Raw genomic sequence first — 18,945 nt, forward strand, 5'->3', positions numbered from 1 at the left:
GAATCCCTTGCGGCCGAGGGTCTGGCGTATCTTTTATCAGCGCACTTTGTTCTCACTGGCAGGCTTTGTCCTCTGCTCCACTGTGGCACACTGGGAGCACGTCACATGGAGAAATAGAATCGGAGAATATTAAAAAGAAGAGGAGGAGATATTCATACTGTGAAATGTATTCAGCCTTACAGCCGCCCCTCTGGGACTGGACTCACGTCCAGGTGATCTTGGGCGGTGCACAAATCTATTTCCTTTCCTCAAAAGAAGTGACGTCTAGTGTTTTAATGAATTCAAAGTTATTGTATAAAGTGAACGTCCTCCACTTGCAAAAATGCGACTGATCATCAGTGAGGAGCTTCATCTAAGCAGGGAAACGCTCTGTTTTCTACGGCAGTGACTGTGTGGATAATTACAGTCTGTCTGAGCTCCTTCGTGTCAGTGGAATAGCGTTAATGAAGCCACAGGTTCTTCTCGGGGGGAAAGCACCTCCCCACCTCTTCCTCCCACTCTCCCTCGTTGGCTTTCTGCGCGCGTCTCTCCCCTCTCCCCTCGTTTGCAGTTTGCGCCGTTACCCACAGACATCAAAGAGAGACGCTGACGCTGAGATGTAACTGGTGCGAAAAGCAGCAAACACAGGAAGGCAGAATAATTTATAATGGAGAAACAGAGGCACACCGCTTCCCAATTTACCTGCAGTTTTGATCGCTCTCTAAACTGTCTTTGTTTCACCTGCCTCTGCATTTCATTTCATTTTCATTTGTTTATTTATTCATACGTTAAAAGACATACAAAAGACGTGGCTGTCGCTCATATGGATGCCTGATGTGTACGTACCTGACATGCTGTATGGGATTTTTACCTTCCTCCTCCGATACATTGTGCCTGCTTTAATCCCGTAATCCAGAATTCAATCCATTCAAAATTCTGTGTGATCTCACATTTGGGCAAAATATGTAAAAACTGGTTTGACGGAAACGCCCACCCCTCCTCATACGCCAAGGTTTGTGTGTTTGTGTTGTTTTGTTGTGTTAGGATATTCACAGATCCACTTACAGTATGACAACCAAGAGCAATAAAGTTACTGTATACCTTTATTTGCAGAGAATAGAAACCATGTTACCTGGCTACATGATAATGATAATGATGATGTACATAATCCATAATAATATACTATCTATGTACTATATAAATTGACCACTTAGAGGTTTTTCATGTCAACGTACCTGCCTCTACCTTTAAAAAGCAGGTTCACTGCTGATGTTTGTCTGTTATTAAATGCGCTTCTCTTGAATTATTTGCTTTCCTCAGTCCAGAACTCAAATAACCCAGACAGGCTTTGGAAACATATTATCGCCTGAAGCTTTTGATTCCAGTAGCTGTACAGCGGTCCACCTCAGGGACCCGAGCCCAGCCACTGATAACACTGTATTAACCATCCTTTATTCTCAGACAGTCGGACGCCACAGCCAATCAAGCCTTTTCATCTTTCCCCACATCTCCCTCAGACAATTACCTCCAATTTTACTTCACTACCACTCTCCTTTCTCCGTCAGTAAACAATCAAATCACTCCATTGTTGAGGGTAATTGGATCTCTTTAAATCGAATCAGCCATTATGGCCCTGATGAAGCACGCCCTGCTCAGCGGGAGTTTAGCGGCGCATAAGGGAATGCGGCGCAGGAATACATTAGCATCCCTGCCTCCCAGGTGAGGATGACTATATTGGAAGAGTTGTGTAATACAGGTTTATTAGACTGTGCGGTGATCAGCACAGGGCTTGCTCTCTCCTCAAGGACATGTTGCAGGTGCAGCTCACATTTCAGCGGCACAGAGAGTAGAAGTAACAGGAGAGGGGGCGATGTGGAGATGCTGCCACCGGAGGAGTCATTCAGAGCAGGAAAGCTAATGTGTTCATGAGCTTAAAGCCTTAAAGTCCAAACCCCTCAGTTCCCAGGGTGTCACAGCATCTGCATCTTTCATGCTTTTTATGAAGGACATTGTGAAGTGAAGACAAATAGGACGGATACGCTGGCTAATGGAGAACACATTGTGCGTGTGCATGGTGAGACGTGCATTGTGGCTCATGCACACACCCCGGCTGCATACGTGAGCAGTCTCAAGGTGGCGTGTTGACAGACCCCCCCCCCCATTCCGTATCATCTCCTCCTTTGTGCACTCAGCCCCCGTGGGACCAATGTGATGACGTTGCACAGGCCGACGGGGATGTGCACATGGAATACAGTATGTAGACACACGTGGTGTACAGTATCTACTTATTACACATTGTTCAATACACACTGTGATCCCATTGTTTATACTGAATTGTCTGCTGCCAGTGGGTTAGTAAATTTGCTGCTCATTCAATCAGCCAGTCAATAAAATTACCGTTCAAGCAGTAAATTATCTGGCGGTCGCACGGTAAATAATTCAGTCAGTCATTCAAAAGTTATATCATTAAGAGGAAAAAGCAGTGATGAATCAGTGCGACATCAGCTGGTAAATTAGGAAATAAGTCAGTGTGGTGGCAGCCGCACTGCCACAGCAGCTCCAATCCTCTGGTTGGACAGGTGCCTCCCTGTCTAGTGTTTCCTCCTACTCCCAACATCCAACCGCAATCTTTAAATGCTGAGTTTAAGTATCAAAGGTGTGAATGGTTGTTTCTGCCTGTGTCCGACCTTTAAGTCACTTCATACAGGTGATCTGTTTGCTGGGATTGGGAAGGAAGTCCTTCAGCTGTTTGTCCAGCTGTGCTTTCTCCTAAAGGTGGCATTAGCGGGAGATTTCCCTCCATAATAAAGGAGCTGCTTCTACCCGAGTGACGGTGACTGAGAAACCTGAGAAACGGACCTGAGAAAACGTTCGGTGTGGCGCAGATTGAGGGATTCGCACATGTGAATGAAATAGGGCGAAAACAGGAAGAAGTTTAAAGAAAGTAGCAGCACAAGCTGAAGGAGACTTTATTTCTAGTGTAAAGTGGCAGTTAGATAAGTAGGTTTGTACGGTCGAGTTGTTCAGAAACATTATTTCACAATTGGCCAAAACAGAAAGTGGCGGTGAGATCTGAAAGTATTTTGGGTTTATTGTGAACTGAGTATTTCGTCCTCAGTTTCCTCCGCTGCCGGAGTGGATGTAATGGTCCACTTGAAGACGAAACGCCGGGGGGGATTTAACACCTAAAGTAGCGCTTCCTGTTTTTCATCTGCTTTATCTAATCCAGCACTTCTGTGGAGGACTCGAATTTGTAGGATTCCAGAGGAGACGGTGACTCACGGCCGGCGGCTCTTCAGCCGTGCACGCGCGCTCCGCTTTGTCGTCGCCGGCGCCCGATGTCACGGAGATCGGCCTGAGTCATTCCCGCGGAGATGCTCGGTTGATTGAAGCGCGTGGACGTTAGAGGGCCCGTCCCAGCGCTTTGGATTGAGCGGTTGCTGTTGGGGGTTTATCATATTTCAAGCCTGGTTCAACATTCAACGGTCGCGGGTGTTTGCTTTACCCCAGGAGCTGACAGCTTCTATGATGTACGAGGAGTTTCTCACCGTTTGACTAATGTCCACAGTCGCCTCCTTCTTATCTTCATTGCGCCGCTCTTAACCCGCTTCCCCCGACCTCGCTCTCTTTATTGACCCGTCTCTCATCTTTACATCGAGGGCTCTCACTTTGATTAGAGAAGTCGACCCAGGAAACAAATGAATTTCTCTCCATATTCTCCACACATGCTACAAGCAAGATTATCAGTGTTTTATCGGACAGGATCATCAGCTGAACAAGAAAATAGTTGAAGGGTGATGCAGTTGGTTGGATTTTTACACTGTGCTGTACCAGTCATCCAGCATCTAGCGGAGAAGCTGCTTTAAACACTCTCAGTAACTTCGTCCAGCATTGTTCATGATCTTTCCAACAAACTGGAGGAAGTGAAATCTGCCTTTTGTTCGCCTTCTCTCCGCGCTCCAGGCAAATACGCCATGAGAGACCTCATCCATCGACTGCCAGGCAGCAGCAGCAGCACCAACAACAACGCCACCAGCAGCGGCACCTCCGGGCCCAGCGGCCCTCCCAGCAAGGCCATGTCGGACGACACGGTGACCGCCATCTGCTGCGCACTGCACGAGGTCATCACCAAGAACATGGAGAACGCCAAAGCTCTGCGTGACGCCGGCGGCATCGAGAAGCTCATCGGCATTGTCCGCAGCAAAGGAGACAAGTGAGTGGGCCCAACTTTGAGAACGTATTAATGAATAATGTATTATATTACTTTACCAGGAAAATGGCTAAATTGATGCTTGGAAGTTGTTTAGATTTTTTTCAAGACTGAAATTTTGAAAAATTGTTGAAAAGAGTTGAATAATGGCATTCAAGCGCTACTTGATTAGAACCTCAGGCTTTTATTACAGGCTTGTGTCCACACAACATGAAAGAACCTGTAGCCAAATGTACATACAGTATAGTACTACAAGAGAGCATCATAGACTACATCCTCAGGTATAGTCATTTAGTTACAGCAACAAACAAATACATGATAAAACAGTTTAAAGTAAATGAGTTTAGTAGTTAAAGTCGTAAAAAGATAAACTCATCACACTTCTATGGTCAGTGCTTTGCTCTGGCTGAATATCCATCATCTATAGTTTCCTTCCCTGTGACCATTCATCCCTAAAAGAAGCCTAAAGAAACACTAAGAAAGATGCAGCCAGAGCTCCTGTCGACATGGGAGACCGAGCTGGGTGTTCTGTTGAGCTGCTATGGTAACCACCGGGTCATGGGTTGCCATGGCACCGGCGTGTTATCAGGCGGAGGTCAAACGTTGATTTATTGTTATGGAGAGAGTCTCAGTCTATTTGGGGAAACGTGCTCAAGGGCACCATCAGCGAGAGCGTGAGAGAGAGAGAGAAAGGGCGAGAGAGAGAGCGAGCGAGAGAGGCGCTGGAAGAAACCTCCAGGAGAGCAGATTCCACCGTAAGCGTGGTTAGCTGCTAATGGCCCACTCATCTTCATTTTCTCAGGATAGGTGCATTGAGGATAAATACCTCTTATTGCTGCATTCATGAAATTACACACGTTGAGATTGGGAAAGGGCTCATTACAGATCAACAGTAGACAGCTATTGTTTGCCAGCCGCTATTAAAACAGGCAGTAAAACAGAAAAAGGGAATAATATAATGTTGATATTGCATTTAAACAGTAAATACCTGTAAACATCTGAGCATTGTGTACCTGTGATGCATTCAGGTGCTTTGCCTTTGTTGACACTTATGCACCAGATTTTAGTCGTATCAAACTTTTAATGGGGCATAAATTAAGGCCTTTTTGCGAGGGTTTTTCTAATTTTAGTAGACAAATGGAAAGTAGGCGTCCCCTCTGCCTCGCACCGTAGCTATTAGCAGGAAAGGGCTTATGAACTGACTCCTACTAGAGTCATTTTTCAGCTAAGTGGCAGGGACGGGACCATTAACATGGTGAAGAGGGTCATTTTTAAATCATCTGGAAACTTTTTTGCAAAAGATAAATCGTGCCGTGAGGAAAAGAGCAGTGGCCGTCTTACACTTAAAGCTATCACAAGTTCCACTGGCCTGCACGTGCTACGCGACACGTAGAAACTTTATCCAGAGACTCAAAGCCAAGAAGAAGTACAGCTTTTTTTTTTGCTTCCATCTCTCTTCAGACATTCAGCGAAGGTGGTGAAGGCAGCCTCTCAGGTCCTCAGCAGCATGTGGCAGTACAGAGACTTGCGCTCCCTCTACAAAAAGGTAAGACATACAAGTCAACTTTTCAGTAGGAGGTTTAAAATCACCTAAAGGCGCCTGTGCCCTTGTTTAGCCCATCATCTGAGTCTGAGTCTGATTCTGATTCTGATCATACTTCTTCGAAGTCTCCCTGAAAGTCCCCTCACTGCAGCTCCAAGAGACTGGTATCAGGTACTAAATACTAACCCGACCTGAAGAGAACATGTGACTACAGTAACTAATTCTAAGCATTCATTCACACAGATCAGTTGGTTATGAAATTTTAAACTGTGCTTTTTTAAATATTAAATCCTGATGAATCATTCTGTCAAAGAAATGAACACCAACCATTCATTTATTTGTTGTTTTCTAACATCTACAGGGGTTTATGTATTATATTAACTCAATAACTCAGATTTTAGTTTTTTGATTATAACTGCCTCAAAACAAACTCTCTATGTTTACTCAGACTGGACCAATAACTCTGTGTTCATCCTAATGGTTCCTCAACGATTGGATTTTTAATATATTAATATGTGTAGCTCAGGAAGAATAACACGAACGAACAAGCAGGAATGGAACAAAAAAAAAAAGTCTAAAAAATCTGTCTCACCCAGACACACCTTTATCTTTCCTTCTTCACACACACACACACACACACACACACACACACACACACACACACACACACACACACACACACACACACACACACTGTCACCACCTCCGGCTCGGTTGTTTCTTCTCCAACGACGGCGTAACCCGCACACCCTGGCAACTTGATTAAAAGCAGTGACAGATGTTGTGTTGCTTTCACTCGTTAGTAATGAGTGTTGGTGAGCGAATCGCCGCCACCAAGGTTATCTGCCATTCAGCGCACCGAAACTTTGGAGGCGTAATCGACGAGTTCCAGCGAGATGTTGAGAAATATTAAGTAAAACGTCGCAGGAAGGCGTCCTTGGTTTTAAACGGCTATTTTTTCATGTCTGAGCAGAGAGAACAAAGAAGAAAAAGGCTAAAGATTGATGTAAGCTGCATTTTGGTGCCAACAATTTGATACAGTGTGCAAAAGTTAAAGCAGCAAGTCACACCTGGTGTGATGCTTACTGTAGTTTTGGGGTGAATGTTCATATTATTCATTACTGTTTAAAATCAAAATGTAATTCACATAAACAAGTGATTTCATCTTGTTTAATTCCTCTCACAAGCTTTTCAGATTTTCAAGTACCTGCACTCGAGTTTGCAAAGATGTTGTCCAACCTTAAAAGTATCGCTTTCAAGAGCTCTTGTTCAAGCAAATTATATTAGAGTTAAATGGAAAATTATATGCTTCTTTTGGAAAACAAAAAACATTTTCGCCCAATTTTGTATAATGAGTTTGTTTTTGGTTTGAGACATCTGACGGCTGCTGCTTTGGAGTCAGGACACTCCACCCCGTGGCATCAATGTGTCCTCACCTCATCCGGACGACTGTGTCACTCCCTTCATTCGTCACCCTCTCATCTGCCAGCATTACACAGAACCCTATCCCCATGTGGCCCCTTGCAGCCTCCGACGCGACACACTTCCCTAATCATTGCCACTGGATAGCATTACACTCAACCGGATTGCAACATTGGCTTTACAAAACGTCCGGGCCTCACCGACTATCAACTTCCCTAAGATGGATGGCTACTCATGTTGAAACGAGAGAACTCATTTAGCATTGGTTTCATTAAATCTAATATGATACAAACAAAAAAACAATTAAAAACACTTAAAAACAGGCTCAACAACAAAACAACTCATCCATCATCCTTAAACTGAAACAAGATATCATCTGCAGTCGGCTTTGTTGCTGCATCTCCAGTTGCATCCTCATCTCTACTTTATCATAATCTTTGAAAGATCAACATTTTGTTTTATAGTACTACTTGTATTTAGTTTAGAAAGCTGCTGCATTATGATACAGTCAACTTTAACTGGTTGACGGCCCTCTTTACTTCCTAAATCGCTTAAAGACAGCGTGGTTAGTGACAGAGCGGCCTAATTTTGGAGCTGGAAATGGTTGCATTAGAGGATTCACACTTTGACTTTATCACCTGAGTCCAGAGCTCGAAATAAGTGACTTTACTGCTAGTATCCCAGTGTGGCGTATTAGGTCATGGGTGTTAGGTGCAGTAAAAAATCCTGTTAGCCTCCAATCCAAACATGGATTAGCATACAATTTAGACGAAAGTGGAATCGAGTGTCTGCGAAAACGGCGGCGAGCAAAGGCAGCAGGGGAAGAAACAGACAGCAGCAAATGAGGAGGAAGAAATAGCGAAGCGAGGTGAATACTTGATGTTTGCAGTAAAATAAGGATACTTGAGTTATGTGTGTGTACTTTTGGAAAGCGGAGAGGAGTGTTGGGTCAATAATGAGTCAGTTGGAGCTGCTTTGAAGTCTCGTGGTAACGAGAGCGACTCGTCTGCCGTGTGGAAATCATGGGCGCGGGTGCACACGTATGTTGGCTTCTCCGAGCATGTGTGTGTGTGTGTGTGTGTGTGTGTGTGTGTGTGTGTGTATGTGTATTTTAGTGAAACTGCAGTGAGAAGAGTTAATCGCTTCCTCCGGTGCTGCCATGGGAGCAGTCTAGAGAGTGAGGGGGGACAGAGTTGCAGCAGCACAGTGGGCCGGGATGCCCGGCAGATTTTACCAACACGCGAAAGAGAAAAGTTGAGGGGTCATAAATAAACAGTAAGTCTGTATGAAAATAGCATCTGTGATGACTTAAAAGATTGGTGGTGCAGCAGTCATTAATAAACCAAAGGCAGAATCTGTTTGTTGCAACACTTGCACTGACTTTGAGATAAATCATGCATATTAGTCTTCGGGGTGCAGTGAAATTCGACTTTTACTGGGGTTTGTTTGGATTATGTGACAGGATGTGTCCTCATTCAGCGTCTCAGTGCATGTGCACAGTGTTTTATCCACAGCTCCTAGGAGGGAAGCCACAGGTCATCTTTTAAGTAAACAACAAATGTGCAGCACTGTTCGACAAGGGATTTCTGCGAGAAAACAAGGAGCTGAAACATGGTCACTTTGTAAATAAATCTATTCCTAACAGGACCAGAAGGACCCAATAAAGAGTCGCACCCACACTGCATTCACACACACAGCCCCAACGCTACACTAGACTGTATATTTTCATATCCACGCTCAGTGGGGGAGTTTGTGTCGGGCTGCTGTGCCTCGTTCCTCGATAAATGCCCCGGCTTGGGAATTTAATCAGACACACTCTCTCAGAAACGCACACACGTGCACACATATCATAGCAGCACTGGGCGCATGCATCGCAAACACCACAAATCACTGAAACAGATAGACACACGCGGATGACAGATGGAGTTCAGGGTCAGAGAGACGCCGTGTTTGTCACACATGAGACAGTTTTACAATATGTTCTAGGGATGTGCAGGCGCAATGTGTGATTGGTGATATGAATGAGGGATTGGCCTGTGATGTGTAAGGTCAATGACAAGGAATGTTTCTACTTATCGACTTAATTTGGTTATTATTTGCATCCAGCTGTTGACTTTTAATATGACAGGATGGTGAAAGAACATAGAACTGTACTCGAAGAAAGAAAATATTGCATCCGCTGCTGCGCCATAAACAGGAAAACAGAGCAAGATGGAGATGAGCATTTTGAAAAACTTCAGTAGACATCAAACCAACCTCAGCCTCAGAAGCTATTTCTGTGTTTCGCCTGGTTTCCCTCTGATGTTCACCAGCAATAAACAGAGAAACAGAGGCAGAGGAGACGGAGGTGCGCGCGGGCTGTCTCAGTCTGCGGGCTGCCAGCAGCATTTCAGCTGCAGCTCCGCTCTCTCAGCATCGCGGGCTATTTGCAACAAATGCACTGGTACGTAAGAATAAAGGTCAATTCTTAAATAACTAGAACCTGGAGCAATGAAAATGAGGAATGCAAAGGTCAGAGGCACATTATTCCTGTTAGGATTGATGGATCGTGTGTGAGCGAAGTGCTCGAGACTGCAGATCTTGGAAATCGGAGTGTGAAATGAGTGAGACAGAGAAACGGGTCTACGGACGAGAAAGATGACAGCGTCGCGCAGTCGCCGGGGCCCAGAGGGAGCCCGCTGCTCATCACGTCCAACCTTTTTGCCATAATTGCTGTCTGGCACGAGTAGCACCGCACACACGTGCACACAGATCTCATTTGTTGGGGCCGTAATCGCTTTTAACCTCGCAGGGCCGCGACCTTCGACTCGCGGCGAGAGCAACAGGCGGAATGGTTTCCTAGAAACGAGCCGCCGTCGAGGCGGGAGAAGTGCTAGACAAGGAAAGTGGATGTGAAGTAAGGGAAAACTCTTAATATGAGAAGAGTAGGTGAGACTCGGAGCGACGACGTACTTCAGAGGCAGCCGACGAGTGGGGACGTATTCGCTCGGAAAGTCTGCGAGAACACGGTGACGGTGGAATAAAAGCGCATGAGCCTCGAACGCTGCCAAAAAACTAATAGAAACAACCCAGACCTTGAACCGCTCGCTGGTTTGCTCTCAAAGGAACTTTTAATGTCGGCTTTAATATTTATTTTATTAAAACGATGGCGTGCCAAATGCTAAGAACTAATACTGCTCAAACCAAAGAATAAGCCGGGTTTAAAATGACTCCTCCTGGTTCTAACCTCAAAGCTCCTTACAAGGAATAACAATGAGGAAGCTGTACATCGAGGCGTAAAGTCTATTACTTTATATGAAGAGATAATAAGTGTCAAATTTATGGCTGTGCCTGCCATTTTAATACATTTCTCTATACTCTCTGACTTCAATTATAGCTTGGTATTAGTTTAACCAGCGTTCATGCTCCGAGGGGCCCCTTGAGGGCCCTAATGGATCGCTCCTGAACACCATTTTTAGTTCCCCACATTGAGCGAGCACAGACTCGGCTGAACGCGTTCCTCGTTCAGTCAGTCACCGGCTGCGGCGCTTTCTCACTGTCCAATTGCAGCACGTCCCCGGGCGCCACGGGGAGGTTACGGGGAGAGCGCGAGGAGAGTGGGAGTGGTGGAGGAATAGATGAGGGGGACGAAGGGGAGGCAGCGATGGCACACGCTGGCAGGGAGCTGCCTCTCAGCTGCTGTGTCACAGGATCTGGTTTTCTATTAGTGCCAGGAAATGGGAGTCAGGGGGGGGACGGGGACTGTTCTCACCCCAGCTTCACTCCTCGCTCTCATCGCTTCCTGCCGTCTTTTGTCTTTCTCGTCGCGTCCCCTCTCCGTCCACACCGTGCTGGAGCCTCTCACCTCCAGCCAGTTTGCCGCCCCTGATCCCCGGTCCCCCGACATCCGAGCTGCAGCGGGACATGCCTCGATTATCTTTTATCATCTGCTTATGTTTTGCTTTCAGAGGTATCCAATTATCTTAATGCTAAATTGAATTTGGTTCCAGCGATTGTTGTTGACTCTTCTAATCCATTTTTATGAAAATGGCTTTGCTCCAATCACTGCTAAATGAATACGGATACAAAGTCACTGGCTTGGTGGTAATTATGCGTGTGGAGTTGTTAGTAGTATGCATTTTTTCTGACATGGACAATGGGCTGTTCATTTGTGGTATGTGGATGCCTGTCTGTGCGCGTGTGGGCGTGTTTGTTCATCGTCCTTCAGTGTCTAGAATCCATTTTTTTATTTGCCTATCACACGTTTGTTATTTCTACTATTTTTTTAACTGTTTCAAAAACTTGAAAACAGCTTTTTTGTTACAGGCAACCAAAGACACCAAGGACAAATGTTTGACTCTTTTTCATCAAGTGTGACTATTTCCAATCTGTTCTAACCATCACATTCATGGCTTTATAATATCAGCATGCCTTCATTTTGTGCATCGGCCTAAAATGCCTAAAATATTTGGCCTTGGACAGTTCTTTAGGTTTTGGTAATAAAAAAAAACTACTCTACAATAACACAAATCACACACAATGATTTAACGCATTCACACTGGCCAGACACACACACTGCTTTACTTACCTCCCGTTTCTTTGTCTGCGTTGGTCTTGCAGGACGGTTACTCCCAGTATCACTTCGTGGGCTCTGCCTCAACGATAGAGCGAGACAGGCAGAGGCCCTACTCCTCCTCACGGACTCCCTCTGTGTCCCCTGTCAGGACATCCCCAAATAACCGCTCTGGTGAGAAACACATCCCACTCGCAGGATAGATACTGCACTTGTTTGTTTGTCTGTCTGTTTTCTTTCTTTCTTTAAAACCTCCCTGAAAAAGCAGTTTTGTCTATTAAACTTTTATTTTGTTGTTCAGGTCTGATTTAGTTTCAGCTGTTTATGTGTACACTGTATATGTTTTCAAATGCTTCATATCTTGCTCAGAGCCAGTCAAGAAGAATATTAAATGTTTTATACTGTATGCGTACATTAAATATAAGGTCAGCATCAACAGAAGATTAGCTTAGCACAGCATGAGCCCTGGAAGCTGTGAAAAGCAGCGTACAAAATCTGCCAAGCGTTCCCAGCATTACTAATTAAAAATTGACTAGTAAATGATGTGCAAATGTATGTGTGATATGAGGACAACTCAAATCTGCAAAAGACACATGGACAGTAATGAGCAGTAACTCAAACATTTGCCTGCAGCATCAACATTTTCCAGGCGATCAGTCTTTGCGCTGGGGCTAAATAGCTGTTAGCATCAGCGCTCGCCCGCCACAAGCTAACGCTGTAAAGTACGATTATCGTTTGTCTGTAGCTTGAGCCCACCGGCCGTCATGCTTTGCAAAGAGCACATTAGCATTAGCTGTTAGCATCGGTAGGAAAAGAGCCCTCAGCTGTGCTTTCTCCACACCGGGCTTAGAGAGCTGATGAGGCAGAAAAGTACTTTTTCTTCCTCGCAGCTTAGAGAGGTCTTCAAGGACCCTGCTCATAGACAGAGCGAGAGACAGAGAGAGAGAGAGGGAGGGAGACACTGGGAGGCAGAGAGGGAGAGAAAATGTGTATTTGTGTATGTGTGTGGGTGAGAAGGGGGAGAATGTGTGATAAACAGAGAGGGAGATAAAGAGAAAAGGGGAAGAAGGCTGGAAGAATTAGGGGTTGGAAGATGATTACTGCAGGAAGGAGGATGTGAGGGATGAGGATTTGACTTTGGTCAGTGACATTGAAAATAAAGAGTTTAGACATTATAGTGTGTAGACAAAATTGTGGATGTCAGTCGCACAGTGGAGGAGGTCAGGGTAAAATGGAAAACGGCTGGAAATGACAACCACCTTTAGTTAAAACAGGGGACAGCTCCAGAGCGAGCAACTAGTGGCGCTGGCTGAGTCTGGGGCTGGAGCGGTGTCACGCTTTTTAAAAATAACTCCTCAAACATGCGAAAGCGCTCTCACAGCGCTTTGTCGAAGGTTTGTAATTGTATTCACAACACCAATTATGTGCGTGTGCCTATTTATAGACATTTATGTGACTTGCTAAAAGCCAGAAAAAGGCTCAGAGGCAGACAAAAGGTTAGAGTGCTGCTTTGCTTCCAACATCAAACACCGGATTGGATTAAAAACGCCGTCCTTTTCAAGGCACTCCAACATATCACTTTAAAAGCCTTTATTCTATTTGGCTTATTAGATTTGCAAGTGTTTTGCCCCACTGCTGCTATCATGGCATAGGAGACAAGCCAGAGGAGAACAAAGCCTTTTTATAGTTGGCTTTTTTGTCTAGAAACGGCAAATGTTCCTACTTATGCAACTGAGAGTGGTGCTTTCTCTTAACTGTGCATGTGTGTGCTGGTCGTTCCCACACACACACACACACACACACACACACACACACACACACACACACACACAAACACACACACACACACACACACACACACACACACACACACACACACACACACACACACACACACACACACACACACACAAACACACACCCTGTGAATAGCTGCAGTAGCTATAGTGTAATAGTATTTTAGAATTAGCAACATTAATCTGAAGAGGTTTAAAGAGCATATTTTTAGAATGGCCACCACTTGTGAGGATATATTTATTTATATGTAATACTGTAAATTATACTGTAAGTATGATGGATAGTTGCAGGAATGTGTAGCTAAGCAGACTAAAGGGGATGATACACAGGTAGGCAGAATTCTGGCAACTCCGACTAAAGATAAGAAGGACTGAGTAAGCACTTCAAGTACGCTATAAGGGGATTACACAGCGACATGCTGAGTGTGTGTGTTGAGAGGCAGAGAGGCAGATTGGGACCTCGCATGTATATAACGGGTGCTAGACTGTGCCAATATATGGCTGCACACTGGCATGTTTACACTGTTGCATCCACATGAACTGGTGCGCGAGGAGTAAAATCCTCTTAAAAGTCCAATAGTACAACAGTTTTCCCCATACTGTCTCAGTAACCAATGGACAGAGCAGCCTGCCTCCAGCCCATCAGCCACAGCAGCCATGCACCGCCTGCTGTTGATCAGTGTGTGGCAAACAGAGGTGAAACAAGCCATAGGGGAATTGCCTGGGACACTAACTAAGACTGGCATCCATAGCTGAAAGTGTGTGATGATGCATCCTTAACCATCCGCAGATGGGTGGTTGCTGAGAAGCTCACTGCTCCTCTGTTCTATCTGCAGTTTACAACTTTGGACCCATGAAAAAAGCATTACTGATGTGAAATTTGATAATTTGATATTAGAATAATGTGTCCATAAGTTGATATAAATGTGTGTATTCCCAAAAGTCCTTTACCATTCTGGAGGTGACCCCTCAGTCTGACAACCTAAATGAAGAGTAATGACTGTGCACCTCTGAAGCTCAAGACACACACACACACACACACACACACACACACACACACACACACACACAGAGAAAATTAATGAGCAATAAACCTAGACCAGCATGAGCCATATGTGTGTGTGTGTGTGTGTGTGTGTGTGTGTGTGTGTGTGTGTGTGTGTGTGTGTGTGTGTGTGTGTGTGTGTGATCCTCATGTACGTGTAGCGAGCGCTCCAGCCTCCCCCAGAGAGATGATGAGTCTGAAGGAACGCAAGATGGACTATGATTCCACAGCAACCAACGCGGGTTTCCATAGCAACAAAGGAGAGCACACATCCCGGAAAGACGGCATGGCAGGTGTGTGTGTGTGTGTGTGTGTGTGTGTGTGTGTGTGTGTGTGTGTGTGTGTGTGTGTGTGTGTGTGTGTGTGTGTGTGTGTGTGATGGAGAGACAGAGAGGAATTAAATCGTTCTGTATATTGCCTCTTTATCTTTGCTTCTGTTCTCCTTAATCTTTCTTGTTTCAGTCATACACAATATAACGACAATTTATTTTATAATCTGTTGATCTGTTTCTTTCAGACAGGCTGATAAGCAAACATTAGGACCAACAACATTAAGATTTGAATTACAATAAGCAGACTCTTGACTAAAGCTTTACCACAGTTCTTAGCAGTCGTACTGCTACTAGCTGTCATTAATATACTCTCCCGCCTTCATTTGTGTCTTCCATCCATCCAGTTCAAGTTTCCTGTGGGACGTCCACGTTGTTCCGAAACTCCTACCTTTCCGCCAGTGATGATCTCAAGCAAAACCAGGTTAGTTAATACGTAGCACGGATGGATGATGCAGTAGCTAAATAGCCTCCAGGCTCTACCTGTGCCCCGTTGTGCCATAATCCATCACGTCAAAACATCCCATGCACACGCACCGGTACATGTGTAATTGCACACACTTGCACAGTCACGCAGTAAATAACGCGGCATATTTTAGCCGGCCGTGCGCCGTTCCGGGGGTCGCTCATAAATTAGCGACATATGCTGTCATGCCAAAGTGCTTATGAGGCGCGATCACAGCAGGAAGGACGATCACAGGCGAGAAGTGAACGAGGGCGAGGGCTCTCCCGGTCGAGCCGGTGGCAAATCATCACGTGTGCGAGAACCGGGTTGACATCTTACATGGACTTGTTACACACATTCCATCTATGTGCTTTGAGGTATCAGCATGGACCTTCTGCACATACAACTATGTTGTCCTGCACACACAGAACAGGCCTATGAACGTTACAAAGGGTTAATTCCCCCCTTGAGTACCTGCATGTAATGGAGGCTTCACAGCATGTCGCCCTTTCCACTTGATTCCTATCTGAGCCTTTTTGCCCATACTACCTGCCTTTCAAACCCGTCTCCCCCATGTGCTCACTTTCCACCTGCCACTTTTCTCCCCATCGCTCCACCTTTATCTCCCTCCCCTTTCTGCCTCCCCCCCATTTCCCTCCCTCACCCCCACCTCTCCAACCCATGCCACAGCTCCCTCACCAGATCCCAGCCCAGCCCTGTGTTGTGGCCCCTCAGCCGCAGCAGGAGAGCCCATCAGCCGCCGTGCTAAAAGACTACGACCTCTACCCTCCCCCCCCTACCTTCCCCCAGCCTCAGCAGCCGCAGCCTCCGCCTCACAGCCAGAGCCAGAGTTTCGACGAGGCCTACTATGAGGGACAGGGGCCTCCAGCTCCCCCGCTTCAGCCGCAGCCACAGGTCCAGGCACAGGCACAACCCCAGCAGCCTCCGAGCTCTACCGGACCCCCTCGGGACCCGCGGGAGGACCTCCGCATGCATCTGGGCCTCAAATCCACCGGGAACTACGTAGACTTCTACTCGGCCTCTCGGCCATACAGCGAACTGAACTATGAGACCAGCCACTACCCAGCCTCGCCTGACTCCTGGGTCTAGTTAGAGTCCAATGATGGGGGGTGGGGGTGGGGGGTAAAATAGAGTCTGTGTGTGCGTGTGTGAAGGGGATTATTTTTGTAAGCGATCAACAGCAGATTAACACAAGGTGATAGCAAGCGGCATGTTGAGAAATGGATATTAGCATTCTCTGACTTACAGTAAGGCAGGAGAGGTGGGGTTGAGAAGGGAAAAGTCAGGTGGAGTGATGAAGAGAGACTATGCATGTGCATGCCGACATTTTCCTTTTTTTTAGACTGCTTTATTCCTTCAAAGTCAGCTCCATTGCACTGGTGAGTGGATAAGGAGTAAGTGGGAGTAGAGATGAGAGAGGAGTGGGCAGAGGACTGCAGAACGAGGGGGGGGGGGGGCGACCAGGTGGAGAGAGTCCACAGAGGCTCAGACAGAGAGGAAGAGGCAATCAAACAAATAATAATGGGAAGTTGAGGAGGCAGAGCTCTCGCTTAATATGAGTAGAAGGCGGCTCGACCTTTGTCCGAGTCGGCGATGGAAAGGAGAGAAGAGACAAAGATGGTACGAGGATTCTGCGTGAGGCCGTGAAACTGAAAAAAAAATGCACAGAGAAAGATGAGAAGCACATCGGGCACAATGCAAGTAGTGGATGTTTACCATTTCACCCGAGTGACAAACGTAGCACTGCTTTTACCCCCCCACCCCCCCACCCCCTTCTTCTTGTTGCGATGTCCTTGCTGCCTACAGAGGCTTCTGAATTTGTTTAAGGAATGTCATCTCCAAGAGACTTCTTCTTTTGTCACCATTCTTTTACATTGCGTTTTTTTATTTGTACTTTTCTACATTTTTACTTTTAAGAAAAGCATTTTTTTTTATTTTTTGTGTACAGTTCGAGGGTGATACAGTGTGTATATTACACATGTTTTTGACTGGGCCAAATGTCTTTTTTCTTTTTTTCCCCATGACTGCTGAAAAAAAGAAAAGCTAAATCAAAGTCGCTGAAATGCAAACACGAGAAGCAGAAAAGACGAGACGTGGCCACGACAGATATCAGTGGACACCTTTGTTTTTGCCCTTTTCCCAGCAGGAGAGGAAATCCTGCAGTATATGTGTTTTTGTTTCCCCCATGAAGTGGATTTTATTGTGGACACGTGCAAACGTCAAGAGCACTTCAAGGCTGCCGGAGCATCAGATTGGCAGAGCCGCATCGCTCCCGAGTCCCCGTCAACAAAAAGTGCTTTTTCACTGCCTATGGAATATATGTGTATGTTTTAAAGCACACTCTCTGTCTTTGGGAAAGGGGTCGTCTTTTCCTTCTGGTGAGCAGATATGTTTTCAATGGTTTCTCATCGTCACCTTATAATGAACATGAACTGATCCGTCCAGCAGGAGCCGCCGTGAGTAATGTACATGTGTGTGTACAGTAGAGCTACGTAGGGAAAGAGAGAGACATGACATCGTGCCAAACTTTGACACCTCGTGGACCAGTCCTGGAGGACTTTAACGGGACGTTCTGTTGAAGTGGACGACTCCCTCTGCTGTTTGTAACTTTTGTTTTCTTGTGTTTTGATCAGGTGAAGCCGTACTTATCGTTGGGGATCTTGGGTAACATCTCCCTCTCATAGATGTACAGACCTGCCTCTCTGTGTTGGCTGAGCATGTGTACGCGCGCGTGTGTGTGTGTGTGTGTGTGTGTGTGTGTGTGTGTGTGTGTGTGTGCGTGTGCGTGCGTGCGTGCCTGTCTGTGTGTAGACACGTGACAGAATGCGTGTGTGTGTGCGTGTACACGTAAACGTGAGCGAGCGTATCTATGCATGCACGTGTGTAGTAACGTGTGTATGCCGCTGTCGTGCGTATGTGCGTGTGCGTTCCTGTTTAAATCAATGTCCAAACGAAGGCATTCCTACTGACAGGTTGTCCAGTTTTACAAGAAAAACCAAGGTAAAAATCACCAGAATGAACTGTTGATATCGAATGACAAATCTATAAATATATGAATATAAATATATACATATCTATAATATATATAGAATTTTTATGTGCAGATGTCAGTGTCACTAAATGCAACAAATGTTCACAGAGAAAAAAAAACGATAACGTCGTAAACAACAGGACTCTTGTTCACTTGACCTAAATGTGAAGACTGCTGATCGGGCCCCCAACAACCCCCCCCCCCCATTCCCAACTGAGACAAAAGAGAAATCCCACCTGAAAATGCTCAGGCTCTGGTGCGAGTTGTGTGTTATTGTGTGTCCATGCTTCTTAGATGACCCTGCTGAGAGAGGACCGTACTTGAACACAAGGAAAAATAAAAAGACTCTTTGCAATCAAACTCGTTGTTTTTGGTCATTTTATTAGTCATTTTTTTCCTGTGGTTTTTGTTTTTTTCCTCTGTTTTGTCTTTTCTCATGCTGCTTTGTTTCGCCCGACGTGAAGCGCGGTATAACACATGATGCTCTGCGGGCGCTTTCTCAAGTCTCAGCAGAAACACCTTCCGATGCCTGAGTGGGGCGAGTGGCGTTCATCAGTGAGGGATGTGTTATC

General features: G+C 45.7%; 1 protein-coding gene across 9 annotated transcripts in view; it reads left to right on the top strand.

Annotated features, from left to right (window-relative positions):
• The window catches only part of ctnnd2a (catenin (cadherin-associated protein), delta 2a), a 163,143-nt gene extending 144,410 nt beyond the window's left edge, over window positions 1-18,733 (top strand). For 5 of the 9 annotated variants that reach the window (XM_055508339.1, XM_055508337.1, XM_055508335.1 and 2 more), the window contains exons 20-25: window positions 3,943-4,192; window positions 5,651-5,734; window positions 11,744-11,880; window positions 14,709-14,840; window positions 15,224-15,300; window positions 16,012-18,733. In XM_055508339.1, the coding sequence (XP_055364314.1) occupies window positions 3,943-4,192; window positions 5,651-5,734; window positions 11,744-11,880; window positions 14,709-14,840; window positions 15,224-15,300; window positions 16,012-16,431 (1,100 nt within the window). In that variant the 3' untranslated portion in view covers window positions 16,432-18,733. Of the gene's footprint in view, window positions 1-3,942; window positions 4,193-5,650; window positions 5,736-11,743; window positions 11,881-14,708; window positions 14,841-15,223; window positions 15,301-16,011 lie in introns of all 9 variants that reach the window. The other 4 variants (XM_055508336.1, XM_055508341.1, XM_055508342.1 and 1 more) reach the window with 3 other exon arrangements.
• The last annotated feature ends 212 nt before the right edge of the window (window positions 18,734-18,945 follow it).

The sequence above is a fragment of the Betta splendens genome, chromosome 4, assembly GCF_900634795.4.
Source record: "Betta splendens chromosome 4, fBetSpl5.4, whole genome shotgun sequence".
Classification (NCBI taxonomy): Eukaryota; Metazoa; Chordata; class Actinopteri; order Anabantiformes; family Osphronemidae; genus Betta; species Betta splendens.